At 37.0% G+C, this 19,342-nt stretch overlaps 2 protein-coding genes across 2 annotated transcripts in view; both read left to right on the top strand.

Annotated features, from left to right (window-relative positions):
- Positions 1 to 9,027, top strand: part of LOC139137531 (uncharacterized) — a 330,561-nt gene extending 321,534 nt beyond the window's left edge. Inside the window, exon 6 of the mRNA XM_070705685.1 lies at positions 8,872 to 9,027. The gene's annotated coding sequence lies outside the window, so the exon portion shown is untranslated. The remainder of the gene's footprint in view (positions 1 to 8,871) is intronic.
- Positions 1,581 to 18,990, top strand: LOC139137532 (uncharacterized). Its single transcript, XM_070705686.1, has 5 exons — positions 1,581 to 1,684; positions 3,714 to 3,915; positions 17,843 to 17,976; positions 18,279 to 18,347; positions 18,933 to 18,990. Exons 1-5 carry the CDS (start codon positions 1,639 to 1,641, stop codon positions 18,950 to 18,952), a joined length of 471 nt encoding a protein of 156 aa, XP_070561787.1. The 5' UTR covers positions 1,581 to 1,638; the 3' UTR covers positions 18,953 to 18,990.
- Positions 18,991 to 19,342: the final 352 nt, after the last annotated feature.

Genomic DNA, 19,342 nt, shown 5'->3' with positions numbered 1-19,342 from the left:
TGAGTACGATATACTACCTAAATTTCATCATTATAGCATATTACATGTTGATAGACTTGTTCAAGTCTATTACATTCTTTGAGTATGAATCTGTGTATCGAGTTGCAAATACAGAGTAAGACATTGTATTTTGAACATATGATTATGCAAATGCAGTACTGCATATGACTCTACTCGACTGGAACTTTCATGAACTAAAATTAACCGTTCGGGATTCAAGTTGAATACATCAAGTTAAAGACAGTGATAATAATTTAAGTGATTGCTAAAAGGACATAAAATTTGCCCATGTTAACTTTATTCTATATGCTACAAACATTTAAAAGTTGTAAGCTACGGTAGTTAATTTGCATACAAAAGTGAAAATAACTGCTTATAAGTGTTCTTCGCGTGAATACCGTTTAGGCCATTGAAAGAAAAAGATTTGTTTGCCGTCCTTGAATTTTTGAAAAACCTACCAGCAACCTAGGGAAAAGAACAAACAGACAAAAACAAATGTGTATTAACACAAGCTCATTTTTATTTGGTTTCTTTCGGAAATATCAGATTCTTATATGTATTTGTGTCAACATTTTATTTGTTTTCTTCATTGTCTCTGAAAACCTACCAGCATGCGGACGGCGAACGAAGAATTTTATTTAAAGTGCGTTATTATAAACATTGTTGTTTGGCAAATTTAATGTTTAGCATAATGTTTTTACAGTTCTCATAAGTCATGGATGGTAGTGAGTATTGGCTACGTCCGCGAGCAAAGCGATCAACAGGAAGCAGTAAGAGGTCATCTTCTTCCTTGTTCTCGTCATCAGCCAGGTCATCAACCAAATGGACGTTCTTGTGTGGAAAAGTGGCAATCCTTATTTTCCTGACCGTCTTGTTGTTTACTTTAATTGCCGGTCTCATAGCCTTGTCAGGTATGTACCACGTGTTCCAATTCAAGACATTAACCGAGAGATTGAAGAAATCACTCACCAGATTGATTTGGGCAAAATCAGTTGGTCGTAGAGCGTAGTAAAAATAATAATAACAACAACAACAAGAAGAATAACAGACATCAGCAACGATACTAATGATAATAAGAATATGAATTAAAAAAAATTTAGTGCAATAGCCTAATAGTCTACAGTAAAATGGTAACAATAACAAAAAGAACAACAGCAATAAAAATACGTTTTTGAAGAAAGATTCTCCCTCGATGTTCAAGTTTTCGTCATGCTGCAGGCTTTTAGAATATGCATGCTGTGAAATTCACTTACCATTTAGTTCGGTTATTCACAAAATGAAATCACAAGTGCATTAAATATCTCATAAAACAGGTCAAATAATCAGTAACAATCAAGATAAAGAATTTATCAGGACTAACACATGAAGGGAAAATAACAATAACACAATAACAAAAAATAACCTTTTTTCATTGTTTTATACCCCTGTGGGTAACAACGTCATGGTTTTACTTTCAGCCCTTTTATTACGTCAACAATTACATACAGCCTTAATGCCACCAAATTGTTGGTTTGACTGATAAAATGGTTTATATGTCAAACAAAACTGAATTATCTTGCAATTTGTTTTTCATTCTTTACAGTTAACTACTTAGAACTCCTACAGAAGACAAATCTATGCAGCAAGGATGATGTCGAAATGACTACACCAGAAATCCAATCAACGTCGAGGCAGCCACCCAAAGGTAATTGCCTATTTCATATGAATGATTGGCAGTGAGACAATTTACAGACGCAGACAATGCAAATGTACACGCCAATATGTATACATTTAAGTCTGATTAAGATAATTTGACTCGTACAAAAGTCTACTATAAAGCTTTTAATACGTGTCACCCATCTTTCAGAATTCAATTTGGTACTTATTCACCTTCATCGCTGAAGCCTTAACAACAAACACAACTTAGTTACTTTTACGACAAGAGATACACCTTCGCTGACACTTATTTTCAAATAACTTCCATACAGTTCAAATGAGGTTATACCACACGTCATGTCATACATTTTCTATTAACTCTTTATTCCAAAAATACAGCCGTGTAAACGCAGAAACAGTAATGACGTTGCCGTATGGCCGGATTATTTTATTCGAAGTTTGATGATTTCTGGTCATACGAAATTCTTTTTAGGCGACGACGATTACAGACTAAGCTGTTATTGGCACTACTTTTCTACTATAAAAGAAGGCGGGTATTTCAGAACGTCGATATGATAGAACCTTCGGTACCATAAAACTTGAGAAATTTCGAGTATATTACGGAGCAAACAGCTCATCATCAATTATAACGGTCATACTTGGAAATTACAAACAAAAACTATGCAAGTCAACTTGTCGTCAGCGTAGCGTCATGTTTCACGTCACATCACACCGATATCTCTTTCACAGCGTCGATCCCCTACAAGTTATTTTATGACGTCACATTTCAGTACGAACCCGACTGAAAACACCGTATTATCTACCCTGGGTTGATAGCTCTGCTGTTGAGGCTGTCTTTCACCCAGTATTTATTGCTTTGATAAAGTTTGTGAGCGATGTGTGATAGTGAGTTTACGAGCATGAGTTCTTCGTGAACTCTGTGGAGTGGTAAAAGTCAGAAAAAATGTAACAACTTAGCGTGGTTATCAAACCACTCTTCTTTGAGAGTGGGGATTTGGCAGAGCGGTTCTGTCTGTTGCCTCTCCGCCGGGTGACTGGATACTGTATGTTGTGAGTTCGAACTCTTTTGAAAACACCGTATTTTCAATAGAGGGTGGAAACACCTAATGGATATATCCCCGGACTGTGCCACAAGTACCGAAAGTCTGAGAGCTTAAAGCTGTCGGTACATTCAGTGACTACAGTTTTTCCTGTTTTTAAGGCTCGTGGTTTCTGCCTCCAATCGCGGCAGTTATTGCATTTGCGCATGTGCATAACTTCAAACTTGGTACATGTAAATTGCATAACATTGTACTGGTCATCACCCATGAAACGGTAAACACTATTGAGGGCAATTTTACATACCATTGATGTCAAACATTGACATATCAGCGCACACGATTCTAAAAAAGGTGTTTTCTTCATTATTTATTGTGTATTGATGAAATATAGTAAATTTGATGCAACAAAAAGAATTATCACTTAGCAGTGGTAAACAGCATGGGAAAACCCGAATCATTAAATCTTGATATCGATTTGGATTTTGATCTGGATTTCGAGAGAAGTAAGTTAAACTGGTAGCCTGGCCACTTATTTTTCAAAATGGACTCTCGTCAGATATATAACTATTGATTTAAAAAATTTAGATTTTAAACTTTAGCTGTCTATTTTTTATTTTGTGCTATATATTTTGTATATGCAAAAGCGCAAATACAAACCTCAACATGTTGCAGTCAACCACCAATTTTCGGTCATTGTCTTCTCAAAAGTAAGATTTTGACATATAACGACTGTTTAATCAAACACTAGCACACAAACACCGATACATACACACAACACCCACACACATATATATTTGTATACATGAATGTACATATATATATATATATATATATATATTAATATATATATATATATATATATCAATATGTGATATATATATATTATATATATATATATATATATATATATATATATATATATATAATATGTGTGTGTGTGTAATTATACATTCATGCATTTAAAGCGTACACTCTGATATTCTCTAATGACAGTCTTTATTAACTTTGTTTTTTCAGTAATCGAGCCGTCAGAACCTATTCCCATCTCTGTTCCTTCAGGCAGCTTTGAATATTTATCCACCACTTTGCACGAGCCATCTGATGTTGTGTTCTCTATCGAACACACTGAGAGTGACGTGATAATGGCGGTATATGGGCGCAAGGGTAGCAAACCAACACACGCCAGACATAATGTTCATGCGTTATTGATATTTGAAAAGTAAGTTTTGAATTAATGTATTACGATCTAAGCATTACATAAAAGGAAATTGTTGCATAATAGTATATGACTTGGCATGCTTTTAAATGCTGGTGGTCAAGGTTTACCGTACATCATACCCATATCATACCTGGTGCCAAAATGCAGTTGTTTAAACCCCTGTTCTAAAAATGTCGAAATTTGTCTTACTACACTCGAGAACAATTGACTAATCAAAGATACTGCTGTGAGACCAGGAAGGAAGATGTTCCTCCTGGACGAACAATTTTTACCATCGCTGGAGCGCTCCAAACGCCAATAAAAATGCGCTCCAGACAAATCACTTTCCGTCTACTATTCTGATTCACAAATATTTAGCCAAATTTAAATCAACTGGCTAAAAATCTGTGAGTCAGAAAAAAGGGGGCAAGACGTACAAGAAGTAACCTTGGACAGTCATGAATATCAGTATGTTGTATATTGAGTGTTTTGACCTATCCACCTTATTGGAATAAAGATGGGAATATTTATATCTAAAAGCAATGTGTCCATTAGCAAGTCCCGTATTAGTTATCATCAGAAGCAGGTAAATGCGTTAGAAAACAAATAGAAATTCCATATTTGCAATTGTAAAAAGACAGTGTAAATTTCCTTCTAGTCAGCATCTGTGACTCAGTAAAAACAGAAATATTCATGCCTATTTATCATCTGTGATAGTAAATGCCTGTGGTGGCAACTTCTTATTTTTCATCATCCACAGCAAGTATACCCAATGGAATTTCGTATGTAGGTAAGGAAAACGAATGAGAATCCCCTGATCTTTGGGTATTTCATCATTTCAGGTGACAACCCAGGATTACTTTCCAAATATTTATGTATAACCCCATGGTATTTTTCTCTGTTTGAGGTCATCGTATACGAGTGTTTTTCGCGGAGCCGTACAACTTCGAGCCGAACCATGAGATTATATTTATCACATGAACAGTCTTTTTATTTTTATTTTGACGTAGATGGATCAAAAATATCGTAACAAATTGCATGAATTTCGTCGCGATTTATGTTTAGTTACGCGGATTACTTTCATTTAAAGAGTAAAGCGGCTCTTCCCCAGAAGATACCTTCATTCATAAATCCCATCAAGCTGAAATTTGCTACATCAAATGGAATCTCCACCAACCAGACATACGGATTCGGTCACGTGAACGTGTCAATCATTGTCTCGCGCTGTACCGATGCCAAGGCAAGTTGGCCATCGGCGGACATAGCTTTCACCGTGCTAGTGACAGATAGCCATAGAATACTTAGAATATTTACAATTATATTTATGAAGTAAATGCAACGACACGATCGAAACAGTAATTCTCATTCTCAGAGATGCCGTGGATTTCAAAGTATCACACAATTTACGACCTTTGCGAGCGCGAAAGATTCCGTTCGATGACACACTCATTGCATGTCTGTGCCCACAACCATGGTCCCTCTCACTGTGCTCTGCCGGTGTCAACTCGTCAATCCCGATCTCGGTCATCAATGTTTTCGTCTTACGAACTTTGATGTTTGCATTGACACATATCTCGTCCATGGATACATCCTAATTTTGTTACTTGACGGAAACTCTGTTTTGAGTGTTGTCTGAGTCAACTTTCGAAGTACATGGGGTTCCACAGCGCTGCACACAGCTCGACAGCTTATGTCTTCGCTACAGCCTTATATGCTTATGCCGCGCTGCAAGTTTGATTCTGAGCCAGAATTTACGGATTTTTTGTGTGATTAAGGAAATTTATCGTTGTTAGTCGAATGACTTTTGGCTTAAAGCTTGTGCCTCCTATGTCGCTTTCCCGAAGATTATACTGTACTCATTTATTCAGTTTGCGGTGTAGGTTTCGGTTTTATCGCCAACTGGGATCGCCACGTACGACGTCTACATTGAGCCTACAGACTCGACTGGAGCCGCGACGTTACTGAGCCATTAAAATAAAACGATCGTCGGTATCTCCATTTGATTCTCGGGAAAAGCTATAGTTTTAGAGACTTGAATTTTCGTTGGACAAATATGCCTTCTATGTTTCCATGTCTGGATTTATCGGGTAACCTTTTTGTAAAAGAAACGTACGAGCTAGCACGGCATCGATCACAACAAATCTGTTCGTGTCGCGACGCCTGCATGTATGAACGGTACCATGCACAAAAAAAGTTCCGGTTGATGACTACATCAGGGTAATTCGGATTTCTTATCCGTCCTGTTCTACGTCACATGGTGGAGATTCGGGCCAGTTCATGTGATAATAGGTGAAATCATTAATATTTGTAGACAAATAAGAGCATTTATTCATTTTTTTTTGCAGACTCCTTTTTCGCTCACAAATTTCAGGGCAATTTTAAGCTACAGGCGAGGAACTTGCTAACAATTAAGGGAGCGTTAAGGGAGCGTTGTTGAGCATGAAATATATACTCTTGTCCAAAATGGTCAAAATTTACAGCAATAAGTTAAATTATTGTCACCTATGTGTAAATAGGGGAAGCTAAATAGTGCGTCGGCTTGTTTTGTGTCTTGAGGTCAGCTAATCCTTCATCATAAATGTGACGGAAAAATATGTTAGTGTTAAGAATGTTTACAGGGCAATAAGCCAGTTCACAAAAGTTCACGCGTCTCCAATGCTTGGGTGATAATCAATAGTTAGTCAAAAGATTGTGAAGTACATTGCTTTGACAGAAAAATGCAATCTGTCAATAGTAACGTCTACCAGAGGATTATAAATGGAGGACATTGATTAAGTTTATTTATGATACCGGTTTTGTTAAAACATTGCCCTACAACTCATTTCAGTGTCGATTTTTGCCAGTTTATTAAAAATTAGGGCGGAAATTCCCGTTCTTAAAATTCTCCAAGCAGGGATTTAGGTGCTGCACATTTGAATGATTCCGCATTGTTGACAGCTACGTTATTAAGATAACATTAGTCTTAAATATTCGTAGGTGAAGGTAGCTACCTGTTATGAACAATAAATTCTACAAAATGAAAGTAAATACACAAGCAAATGAAATGAAAAATTTATTCTTTAAAACACAAGGCTCATCCTCATTCATATTGAAAGTGTTCCTTCTTTATGTATTATCTGCGTACCTCTTTCCTGAAGTTTAGTGGCTCTATTTTTTGTATTTGCTAGGGGGAACTTTGTGGAAGGTTTGATGAATATGACTGGAAACTGGGCGACAGTATTTTTATAGTAGAGTTAAAAAATGTATGCAGATCTTGACATTCCGATCGAGTCACGTGATTACCATACACGTTTTCCAGCATAATTTCATACTGAAAGGAATAATATTTTCCCAATGCTTGACGCTAATCTTCTGAAAATTAAGCCCCAATAGCTGCAAATTTCATGAATTATTTTCTTTTTATTTTCAAACCTAGTTAATTCGTGTAAATGTAAGTAGAACAAACAAAATATATGCAGTTCTTGACATTCCGATCCAGACACGTGATTACCATACCAGTTTTCCAGCAGAATACATACTGAAAGGAAAAATATTTTCCCAATGCTTGACGCTAATCTTCTGAAAATTAAGCCCCGAAAGCTGCAAATTTCATGCATTATTTTCATTTTATTTTCAAACCAAAAAAATTTCGTGTAAATGTGAGTACAGTAAACAAAATGTATGCAGATCTTGACATTCCGATCAAGTCACGTGATTACCATACTAGTTTCCAGCAGAATTACATACTGAAAGGAAAATATTTTCCCAATGCTTGACGCTAATCTTCTGAAAATTAAGCCCCGAAAGCTGCGAATTTCATGCATTATTTCATTTTATTTTCAAACCAAAAAATTTCGTGTAAATGTGAGTACAGTAAACAAAATGTATGCAGATCTTGACATTCCGATCAAGTCACGTGATTACCATACTAGTTTTCCAGCAGAATTACATACTGAAAGGAATAATATTTTCCCAATGCTTGACGCTAATCTTCTGAAAATTAAGCCCCGATAGCTGCGAATTTCATGCATTATTTTCATTTTATTTTCAAACAAGAGTAAATCGTGTAAATGTGCTAACTGAAGTACTTGTATAGAAGTGTCAAAGCTCGCTGATTCCGACCATGCCTCAGCGTTTTAATAGGTTAAATAATAAATGGGTGCGGGGCTAATAAAATGGCGCCCCTACGGAAAGATTTAAAAATGGAATATTCTCTGCACATACACATCATGATAATAAAAGAAACAAGCATTGTGCAATCTACTTAAATGCACAACAGACGATCGCCAACATTTTGTTTTTGTTATATTTATTTGTTTTTTTTAAACGGCAGGAATGCTAACATTATGTTAACAGGTTTGAATTTATATGCCACTTTCGACACTCATGACAGTGTTATACAATTTTGCAATCTTTAATGGATCTTATTTAAAGAAAACTCTTGAAAACTTGGGCTATTGAGATCGGTTTATTACACGTTAGCAGCTATTGGGGTTACAAACATGTAAGCCGGTGTAAAATAGCATGACAGCTGTAAAACACCAATCGACCGATAAAAGTGAAATATTAGCAATTCTGTTTTAGAATCTAAATGCTCGGCAGTTTTTAAATTCCATGTACATTTTTAACTCTTAATTACATATTTAAAACTATTTTGTACGGGGTACAATATATTACAAGTGATACTCATTCTAAATATGTAGCACAAAGAATATATATATATATATATATATATATATATATATATATGTATATATATATATATATATATATATATTGTTATGTAGGTCATTTCCCCCACACTCATCATGACCTGAGTTCAATTAGTCTAGAACATTCTCAAGGTCACTGCCCTTGATGACCTCACAACCTTGAATTCAATTAGTCATGTTTGGAATGTTCTGGAAAGTTGATTAGTTGTGTAAGGGAGATAATTTTAGAACAGTAATTAGCATGTCAATAAAAGTTCTAGATTGTTCTTATATGCCTTTATAAAAGGGACGTGCACAGCTTCCAGTCAGACTTTTGGGATCGTGTCTCTTGTGTGTTACTAAACTCCAGCAGTAGTCATTCTCAAGACTTTTCAAGACCTTCACTGCCAACGCTGGATTTATACTGTGGACTTTGTGCAGCTTCAAGCCTGCAAGGACTGTTCATTCATCCTACTGACTGTTACAACTCTGAGACTGGAGCTTTGCCGTCCCAGCTGAGATAAGTAGTCTGTACACTTTTAAAGCTTGTACTCTATCCCTGACTTAGCAATTAGTTTTATTTTTGTAATAAATTTTGTTTAAACGTAAACTGCTGAGTTCACCCTTTTGTTCGTTTTCTCTGCACGTAACAAAATTGGGGGCTTGTCCGGAGACGAATATTTTGAGCCGTTTGACAACATTTTGACAGCCTTTTCAAAACTACTATATACTGTGAACTCAGCGAAATTTAATCATGGCGGAATTTAAGCCAGACGAATTTATGGATGACCTTGATCAGGACGCATTTGATTCCCTCAGAAAAGACAACCTCATAGCACTGGCAAATTTCCTTAAAGTAGATGTCAAAAGATCTATGCGCAAGCGAGAAATTCAGTTCAAGATTGCAAAACATTTAGTTAATTCTGGCCATTTTGAAGAGTCTGCCTTAAAAGATTATGAGCCTGAGTCTTCCTTCGAACTCAAAAAATTAGAATTAGAAATTCAGGCAGATTTGGAGCTTAAAAAATTGGCATTAGAAAAAGAAAAATACAAATGCAATTACAAATGAAAGAAAAAGAATTGCAAATGGAAGAAAGACAGAAAGAAAAAGAAAGGCAGAAAGATTAGAAATGGAAGAAAGACAGAAAGAGAGGGAATTGGAAATGAAAGAAAAGAATTGCAAATGGAAGAAAGACAAAGGGAGAAAGAAAGAGAGGAAAAAGAAAAGGAAAGAGAATTAGCTGAACACCGACTGCAGTTAGAAATGAGACGTTTAGAGCTTGGAAAGTCAGGAAATTCTTCCCTTCAGACAATTTTGACATCACTAAGCATTTCAGGTTAGTTCCCCCTTTCCAAGAAAAGGATGTTGATAAATATTTCCTTCATTTTGAGAAAATTGCTCAGAGTCTGAATTGGCCTAAGGAGTCCTGGTCTATGCTTTTGCAGAGTGCTTTGGTGGGTAAAGCCAGAGAAATTTACATTCAGTTGTCAGTAGAGCAGGCTTCAGATTATGATTCTGTGAAGGAATTAATTCTCAAGGGTTATGAGTTGGTGCCTGAAGCTTACCGTCAGAAATTTAGGGATTGTGAGAAGGTGAAAGATCAAACTTACGTTGAATTTGCTCGAACAAAGAACAACTGTTTGATCGTTGGTGTTCTTCGGAAAAGGTCAGTCAGAATTATGACAAATTACGACAACTTGTTTTGATTGAGGAATTTAAAAGGTGCATCCGGAGTGACATCAAGACGTTTATCAATGAACAAAAGGCAGATACATTAGAGGTTGCTGCACGTTTGGCCGATGATTATTCATTGACCCACAAATCTTCATTTCTCAGCAAACCATCCCAGTCCTTTTCCTACAGAAACAATGCAGGTAAATTTAACTCCTCCTTTTCATCCAAGAATTTTTCAAAGGACAGTAGAAAATCAAATGACAACAGTTCACAGAGTTCAAGTAACACTCCCACATCATCAGATCCCAAGTCTCAATCTCCTTCTGACAAACAGTTTGGTACACTTTCTTGTAATTATTGTAAGAAAGATGGCCATTTAATGTCAGATTGTTTCAAATTGAAAAGAAAACGTGAAGGTCAAAGTGGTCAAAGTGGATCTAAGCCAACCGGCTTTATTTCTTCATCAACTCAATTAGAGTCTAATAATGTGTGCAACACATTTTCTGAGGTTAAACCCCTCTTATCCCCAATTAATGAGGTCAAGGTCAATTCTTCTCAAGATAGCATTATGGGTATTTTCGAACCATTTATTCATGATGGTTTTATATCACTTTCTAGTGATTTCTCTTCCGCTACCCCTGTCAAAATTTAAGAGATACCGGGGCTTCCCAGTCTCTTTTGTTGGCAGATACCCTGCCGTTTTCTGAAAAGTCATTTTCAGGTTCTAAAGTTCTTATTAGGGGGTAGATTGTAATGACTACATTCCTGTTCCTCTCCATAATGTCTATTTGTCTTCGGACTTTGTTTCTGGACCTGTGACTTTAGGTATTAGGCCTTTTTTGCCTTTGAAGGGATTCACCTTCTTCTTGGAAACGACCTTGCTGGGGACAAGGTCATTACTAATCCACTTGTGACTGATAATCCTAGTTTAGATCAGGATCCAGAGCCAATTGAACAAGAGATACCCGATTTATATCCTTCATGTGCCATTACTCGAGCCATGTCAAAGAAAACTTCTGAGAATCAAAATACTCTCAAAAATAATGTCACAGATGTTGACTTAAATGACACCTTTCTCAGTCAGGTGTTTGACACGGAGCATTCCGTTATCCCTCGTGGATTTGAAACTTCCAGTAAAACTTCTGCTGACCAAAGTCAGACATTTTCTAGATCAAATCTCATTGCAGAACAACACAAAGACCCAGATATTTTGTCTTTGTTTGACAGGGTAGATGATGAAGGTAAAACTTCAGATAGCTCTGTTTCCTATTATACAAAATCTGGTATTCTCATGCGTAAATGGAGACCTCCAGATGTTTTGGTTGATGACGATTGGGCTATAAAACATCAAATTGTGGTTCCAAAGCCCTATCGTGCTGAAATATTGCGCCTGGCCCATGAAACCCCCTGGGCTGGTCACTTAGGAGTCAGGAAAACTTATCATAAAATTCTCAGTCACTTTTATTGGCCTAATCTCAGGCAGGATGTAGCACATTTCTGTAAAACTTGTCACACATGTCAAATGGTAGGAAAGCCAAATCAGACCATTCCAAAGGCCCCTTTACAGCCAATTCCTGCATTTCAAGAACCATTTAGTAGGATACTAATAGACTGTGTTGGGCCCCTACCAAAAACAAGATCAGGAAATGAGTACATGTTGACAATTATGTGTACATCAACTCGGTTCCCCGAAGCCATACCACTGAGAAATATAAAGACAAAGACTATAGTGAAAGCTTTAGTCAAATTTTTCACTTTATTTGGCCTCCCTAAATGTGTCCAGTCCGATCAAGGCTCCAACTTTATGTCTGGTATTTTTCAACAAGTAATGGATCAGCTAGGCATTAAACAGTATAGGTCATCCGCCTATCATCCAGAAAGTCAGGGTGCTCTTGAGCGATTTCATCAAACTTTGAAAAACATGATTAGGACCTACTGTTTTGACACAGAGAAGCAGTGGGATGAAGGAATTCATTTTCTGCTCTTTGCTGTTAGAGAGTCAATTCAAGAGTCTCTTGGTTTTAGCCCATTTGAGCTTGTATTTGGACATACAGTCCGTGGCCCACTTAAGCTTGTTAAAGAGAAATTCCTATCAGACGATGATGATTGTCTGAATATTTTGCAATACGTGTCAGATTTTCGTACAAAACTCTCTAAAGCATGTGAATTAGCCAGAGAAAATCTTGAGTCATCTCAACAGTCAATGAAAACCAAATATGATAAAAGCACCTCAAAACGGAAGTTTAAACCAGGTCAAAAAGTTCTTGTTCTACTTCCAATTCCTGGCAAACCACTCCATGCTCGTTACTTTGGGCCATACCTAATTGATAAGAAATTGAGTGATTTAAATTACATCATAATAACACCTGACAGGCGAAAACAAAAACAGCTATGTCACATAAATATGCTTAAGCCATATTTGGATAGGGATAATCCTACTATAACTCAGCCTGTCAGTGCAGTCAGTTCAAACCATTATGAAGATAGTGATACTGAAACTGACTTGAGTGAAAATACTCTAAACTCAAAGCTGGGCTCGGTCAAGCTTCAGAACTCAGAAATCCTGGAGAAGCTGGAGTCTACAAAGTTGGCACACCTCCAGCCAGAACAACAACAACAGGTGAAAGAACTGCTCCATGAATATAAACACCTGTTTCAAGATGTTCCAACGAGGACAAACGTCATCTATCACGACGTTGATGTTGGGGACAGTAAGCCTGTAAAACAACATCCATACAGACTGAATCCAACAAAAGCGAAATATCTCCAGGAAGAAGTCAAATACCTGCTGGACAATGACTTTATTGAACCCAGTAAAAGTAACTGGAGTTCGCCGTGCATACTTGTTCCCAAATCAGATCACAGTTATCGTATGTGCACGGACTTTAGGAAGGTCAACACTTTAACAAAGACAGACACTTTCCCAATCCCGAGGATTGATGACTGCATCGACCGAGTGGGAAAAGCCAAGTAGTGACGAAATTTGACCTACTGAAGGGATTTTGGCAAGTCCCTCTGACGGATCGTGCTCGTGAAATATCCGCCTTTGTTACACCAGACGGATTGTTCCAGTACAAGGTGATGCCATTCGAATGAAGAACTCTCCGGCAACGTTCCAACGGATGATCAACGACGTCATATCCGGGCTAGACGGGTGTGCAGCCTACGTTGACGACGTCGTTCCTGTATAGTGACACCTGGGAGGAACACATCAAGCTCATGCGGAAGTTCTTTGAGAGACTGAGCAAAGCAATGTTGACTGTCAACCTTGCCAAATCTGAGTTTGGTTGGGCAGGGTAACTTACCTCGGACATACTGTAGGACAGGGTGAGGTAAAACCTGTTGATGCCAAAATCAGTGCCATTTCAAGTTTTCCCATACCAAACTGCAAACGACAACTGATGCGCTTTCTCGGTATGGCTGGTTACTACAGAAAATTCTGTCCAATTTCTCCACAATTACTGAGCCTTTGACTAACTTACTTAAAAAGAAAGTAAAGTTGTTTGGTCAGAGCAATGCCAACAGGCATTTGATACACTTAAAGCATACTGCAAAGTGCTCCAGTGTTGTCTGCACCAGATTTCACTTTGCCATTCAAATTAGCTGTGGATGCTAGTGATACGGCTGCTGGTGCTGTTTTATTGCAAGAGGATAGTCATGGTGTAGATCATCCTGTTTGCTATTTTTCACGCAAATTTAACAAATCACAGAGAAACTACTCTACAATTGAAAAAGAGTGTTTATCTTTGATATTAGCTTTACAGCATTTTGAAGTTTATGTTACTTCTTCAAATCAGCCAATAGTGGTTTATATTGATCACAACCCTCTTGTTTTCCTGCAGAAATTTAAAGGCAAAAATCAGAGATTGCTAAGATGGAGTTTAATGTTACAGGAGTTTAATCTTGACATTAGACATATCAAAGGCAGAGACAATTTAATTGCAGACTGTCTCTCTCGTATTTAGAGTTTATTGTTGTTCACTTTCAAGAAATTTTACTTTAGAGTAAAACAAATTTTGAGTACTTAAATCTTTTTCAAGATTACATTTGCAAAAGAAAGAATTTTCTTTGAAAAATTTTTTTTTTTGAAGAGGGGGTGTGTAATGTAGGTCATTTACCCCACACTCATCATGACCTGAGTTCAATTAGTCAGAACATTCTCAAGGTCACTGCCCTTAATGACCTCACAACCTTGAATTCAATTAGTCATGTTTGGAATGTTCTGGAAAGTTGATTAGTTGTGTAAGGGAGATAATTTTAGAACAGTAATTAGCATGTCAATAAAAGTTCTAGATTGTTCTTATATGCCTTTATAAAAGGGACGTGCCAGCTTCCAGTCAGACTTTTGGGATCGTGTCTCTTGTGTGTTACTAAACTCCAGCAGTAGTCATTCTCAAGACTTTTCAAGACCTTCACTGCCAACGCTGGATTTATACTGTGGACTTTGTGCAGCTTCAAGCCTGCAAGGACTGTTCATTCATCCTACTGACTGTTACAACTCTGAGACTGGAGCTTTGCCGTCCCAGCTGAGATAAGTAGTCTGTACACTTTAAAGCTTGTAATCTATCCCTGACTTAGCAATTAGTTTTATTTTTGTAATAAATTTTGTTTAAACGTAAACTGCTGAGTTCACCCTTTTGTTCGTTTTCTCTAGCACGTAACAATATATATATATATAAGGGTTACTGAAAAATTGATTTTACAATTTCATCTCTACAACGTTGAGTCGTGAGACCCACTAATCAGGAGACTAGACTGGGGTACACATCGCTGGTTACGCAGATGGTGGAATTTTGGTTGAGATTGACAGTTGTTGCATGACAATATATTGCTGCTGTTATGAATATTCATGTCTAAGGACAGGACTGATTTACGTACTTGGATGTATTTGGGAGTTACTAGTTGTGGCAAAACAATGCTTTGCTTCTGTGACATGACACAAGTTCATTTCTTTTATTGAGCATGGAACATTCCGGATGGTGGACGATAGTAAATTTCTCTGTTAAACAAAGCAAAGGTGTGCACCGCCTGTTAGTACTGTCATATTGCATTAGCAACATTCGGATCTGGATGAAGTCAAACATGCTCATTTAAATGACGATAAGACAGAGGTTATCCATTTCTCATCAAGACTCAAGTCGACGTGTCGGTGATGGCCAATTTAGGATTGGCGAATTCGACATCACACCCTCCACCTCTGTGAGGAATCTTGGTATTCTCCACCTCTGTGAGGAATCTTGGTGTTAGGCTAAACAGTGAAGGCTTCATGTCTGACAAAATCAACCAAATATGCAGGACGGATATTATTTTTATACCGTATCAGTAAGATCCGCAAATTACTTGACAGAAGTACCACTGAGACATAAAGACACCATCCTTCACGGCGGGATAAATAATCGCATGCATCATAATCTCGGGTAAATATCCATGTGTAAAAATTCCAGTAAAGCATAGACTCAATAAAACGCTAAGGATTGAACTAGCAAAATAAGATGTTCAGCTGCAATACCATCATTACCCAATGCCTTTCCCCTTTCTAGCTTATTGATACACCCTTTTACTTCTTGAGCAGTAACCACCATCGCATTGTGGACACCAGTTTGCTTCAATGTTGACAATACAAAACTTTTATCACGACAGTTCGAAACGGAATTACGCAATTTTTCATTGTGTTATTTCAAAATACCAGCAACATAATCGTGACCAGTGCATCCACCTACACTAGTCGGAAGCGAAGATAGACAACCACGAGTGGTGTAAACAGAATGCCAAAACTTACGTGTGCAACCCCCCTTGCGTCAAGTTGTTAGCCAAAGCATAGGCTTTGGCTTGATTTTCATCTCTTTTAGGGACTGGACACAAATTACAGGGGGGGGGCGGTGTTTTTCAAAACGCCGCTGCGTCAAAAATAGTGCCCCTTCAAAAGTTCATGCACAAAAATTAGTGAAACCCCCCCCCCACTTATCCGTGCATGAAAATAAATGACCCTCCCCTGTTACTCAATACCCCCAACAAACCCGCAATGTGTTCAAGACCCTCTTCTGACTTGCTATACTTTTGAAGTCCCCCTCCCAAAGGGAAGGCAAACTTTGTCCGATATAATGCTTTGTCCAAAAAATATCAAATCATATGTGTGTGATAATTCATGTAAATGTGCTTTGCTTGAAGTGGCATGTAAAAAGTGCATGCGTGTACAAAAAAGGTAATTTTTAGATTTCACCCTTTTAATTTTCCACTCTACAGAGTAAACAATCGGTTATATATTCATAGGCAGACAGATTCCTAGGCGTTGCTTTACTCCAATTAGGTTTAGCATGAGCATTGGTCACGTTCTGCCGAATTGGGTCGGTATGAACAAGCTCAATAGTATCAATATTTACAAAAAGAGGAAAATTATCAGATGACACACAGTCATACATTATACCAAAGTCAGAAATAGCATGATGCACTGCATATATGGGTGCTAAAAATATGATCCAACCAACCAGTACTAGCATGTGCTTCACAAATAAATGTTAATTTTTCATCGCATCTACCAAGCTTTTCACCATCAGAGATATACAAATTATTTTCAATACAGAAAATATCAAGCTTACTCGCAAATAACGTTCCGAAATTGGCATTACAATCGCCAAGACAAACATTCGTAGTGTCAACATCCATTTATAATACTTTTGATATTTGCCAAATAACTCATATAACTACCATAGTTTTCTCTAGAACAGGTCGAAAGATACGCACAACCAATAAATAGTTTTCTGGAGTAGTAACTATTTCAGCACCTAAAAATCTCGTATTGTTGGGGTATTTGATCGTGAAAATTTGTCCCAAGGACTTACGCCATATGAAGGCAACGCCACCGAATGACCGCCCGACGCGAATCGAGCGATAAAAAATAGGCATTGAAAGTAGGTTACAAAATGCCTGTATCTTGTATGTGTTGCCTTAGTCATGTAATTTGGATTTCAACCAATCTAGTGGCAGGACAACTTTATCCTGCAAGTCTGGAAAAATGAGATGACTATCGTAGAAATAATTGTTTCTTATGGTCCCATGTGAAGCTAGAAGACGTCCTGTCATTGCTCCTCATGGTGGCATTTATGCGGGTGGTAAACATTCGCTAACTCTGATGGGGCTTCTTACGGATGTCCACACTGTTTAACTACATCTTGTGTCAGGAAAACTGTTTTTTCTTCAAGTTTGTGTCGTAATATGAAGTGGGAATTATTGTTTCTGCCGGTCGCTGTGCTCTGATTAATTTTTAAGGTCTTGAACATTCAACTTAAGATATTCCGAGTCTGTAACTGATTGCCATATATATGCAATCCATGTATAACTACATTTTACGGACTGTGAGAATTGTGAAAAAAACTTGTACGGCCGAAGAATACTTGCGATCGTTGAAAACTTCAGCTGTGATAGAATTGTATCCCGAGCAGTTGAATATCTTCATAGTTACACCAGTTTCAAGGGTCTTGGTTATAATTCAAAATACTAAATTCTTGACAGAAATTCAGACAAGAATTTGTAAGCAAAGTGACAGAGTGAAGCAACATGATCTACGCGATCGTTTGTCTATGGTTTAAAACCTTTTCTTCGACAGAAACTATGAAAGATCGACCAATGAGCGAAATAATTCTGTAGTCTTTAAACAGCTGGCATCTGGCGATTGGATATTTGGAGTATATAATGATAACAACGAGCCATTTCATGGTGATGTAGAATTCGATCAGAAAGGTAAATTACATTTCATGCTCTTTTGATGTGTACAGACATGCAAAGTTTTGTATAATATTCACAAAAGCACAATATTTTGTAGAATAGATAAGAGAGGAGAAAAACTCGTTGTGATCTATAAGATTATGTTTTGAATTATAGGGTAGACCTTCAGCGCAAAACGAAGTTTTTTATAACATATTTTCACTGAGAGGGGAACAAAACTGCGAGATTTTAGCTGACGTAATTTTAACCATATTACGTTAATGTAGTAATCAGGTATAGTCGTTTCATACCATTTACATCTTTATATTAACTACAAGAAAGTGATTTAGCCACCAGTACAGTCAAGATAACATCTGTGGGAGAAACAACCCGGGGAACTACTGATGGTAAGAAAGGTTCCATTTTAAAGAAATTGCGGCCCATAGGACAATGGCTAATATTTAGAAATTTCAAGCAACACCGTATAATAAGTTTTTTGCTTAATCATATTAATATTGACCGTTAAGAGAGAAAATGAATACCGAAAACGTAATTTTGTAAATCATTGCAAGATATAGTTCTTTATATTATGTCAAAATGACTTAACGAGTTATGATATGGTGCCTGAAAAGAGGAGTAAATCAAATACTGTCATCAATAACCCAAACAAAAAATACAAGTCAACATCTTTGCCGAGTTTGCTTCAAGAGTTATTGCATTGATTTGCTATCGTTGAATTTGTCAACTTAAGTGTTTTTCAAATGATAGGATGAGCATTCGTAAAATGCATATCAATGTAAACAATATACTGTAGCATGTCGGTTTTTCATATTTATAGTTATCATTAAGATAAGTATTACTTGATAATCATAATTCTGCTTTTAAGAACGACTTCATTATATCTCTTTAATACAGTACTACTTTTTCCATAGCCAAAAACGTATTGTAGTTTGTCTTGCTAACTATTCCTTCGTGATCTGATGTTTTTGAAGGTCAAAGAACAATCAAATGACAACCGCAGAAGAAACTCCCCAGGGAACAACAGAAGGCAAGGAAACTGCAATCTTAAGGATTTACTTATCATAGAATTTCGGCGAATTACGATAACATGATCACGTTTCAACCAACCTTACTGCATAAGAATATTTTAAAATGATTGTCAAAACTTTTAAAGATATGTATGGAAATACATTTCGTCATTATAATAACATTACTCTTCAGAAAATTACCAACATTCGCCGTACACAGATCAGTCATCTAAGATTGTTTTTTACTTTAAAATCCAGGAAAGATCTGATTAATATGGCCCATTTTATACACCTACTGCCGTAACCTATGGGAGTTTGACCTTCCAATAACTTTCCGTATTTTGTATAGTACGCGGAGTCCCGAATACGGGAGA

The sequence above is a fragment of the Ptychodera flava genome, chromosome 7, assembly GCF_041260155.1.
Source record: "Ptychodera flava strain L36383 chromosome 7, AS_Pfla_20210202, whole genome shotgun sequence".
In the NCBI taxonomy this organism is placed as follows: Eukaryota; Metazoa; Hemichordata; class Enteropneusta; family Ptychoderidae; genus Ptychodera; species Ptychodera flava.
The sequence above is the reverse complement of the archived record's forward strand: the minus strand, read 5'-3'. Positions and strand labels throughout refer to the sequence as shown.

Bases quoted from the DNA above. Each gene is read 5' to 3' on its own strand.
- LOC139137532 (XM_070705686.1), top strand. From the start codon at position 1,639: ATGACTACACCAGAAATCCAATCAACGTCGAGGCAGCCACCCAAAG. The intron at 3,916-17,842 runs GTAAGTTTTGAA...TTTCTTCGACAG, and splicing joins GCGTTATTGATATTTGAAAA to AAACTATGAAAGATCGACCA. The intron at 17,977-18,278 runs GTAAATTACATT...ATTAACTACAAG, and splicing joins TGTAGAATTCGATCAGAAAG to AAAGTGATTTAGCCACCAGT.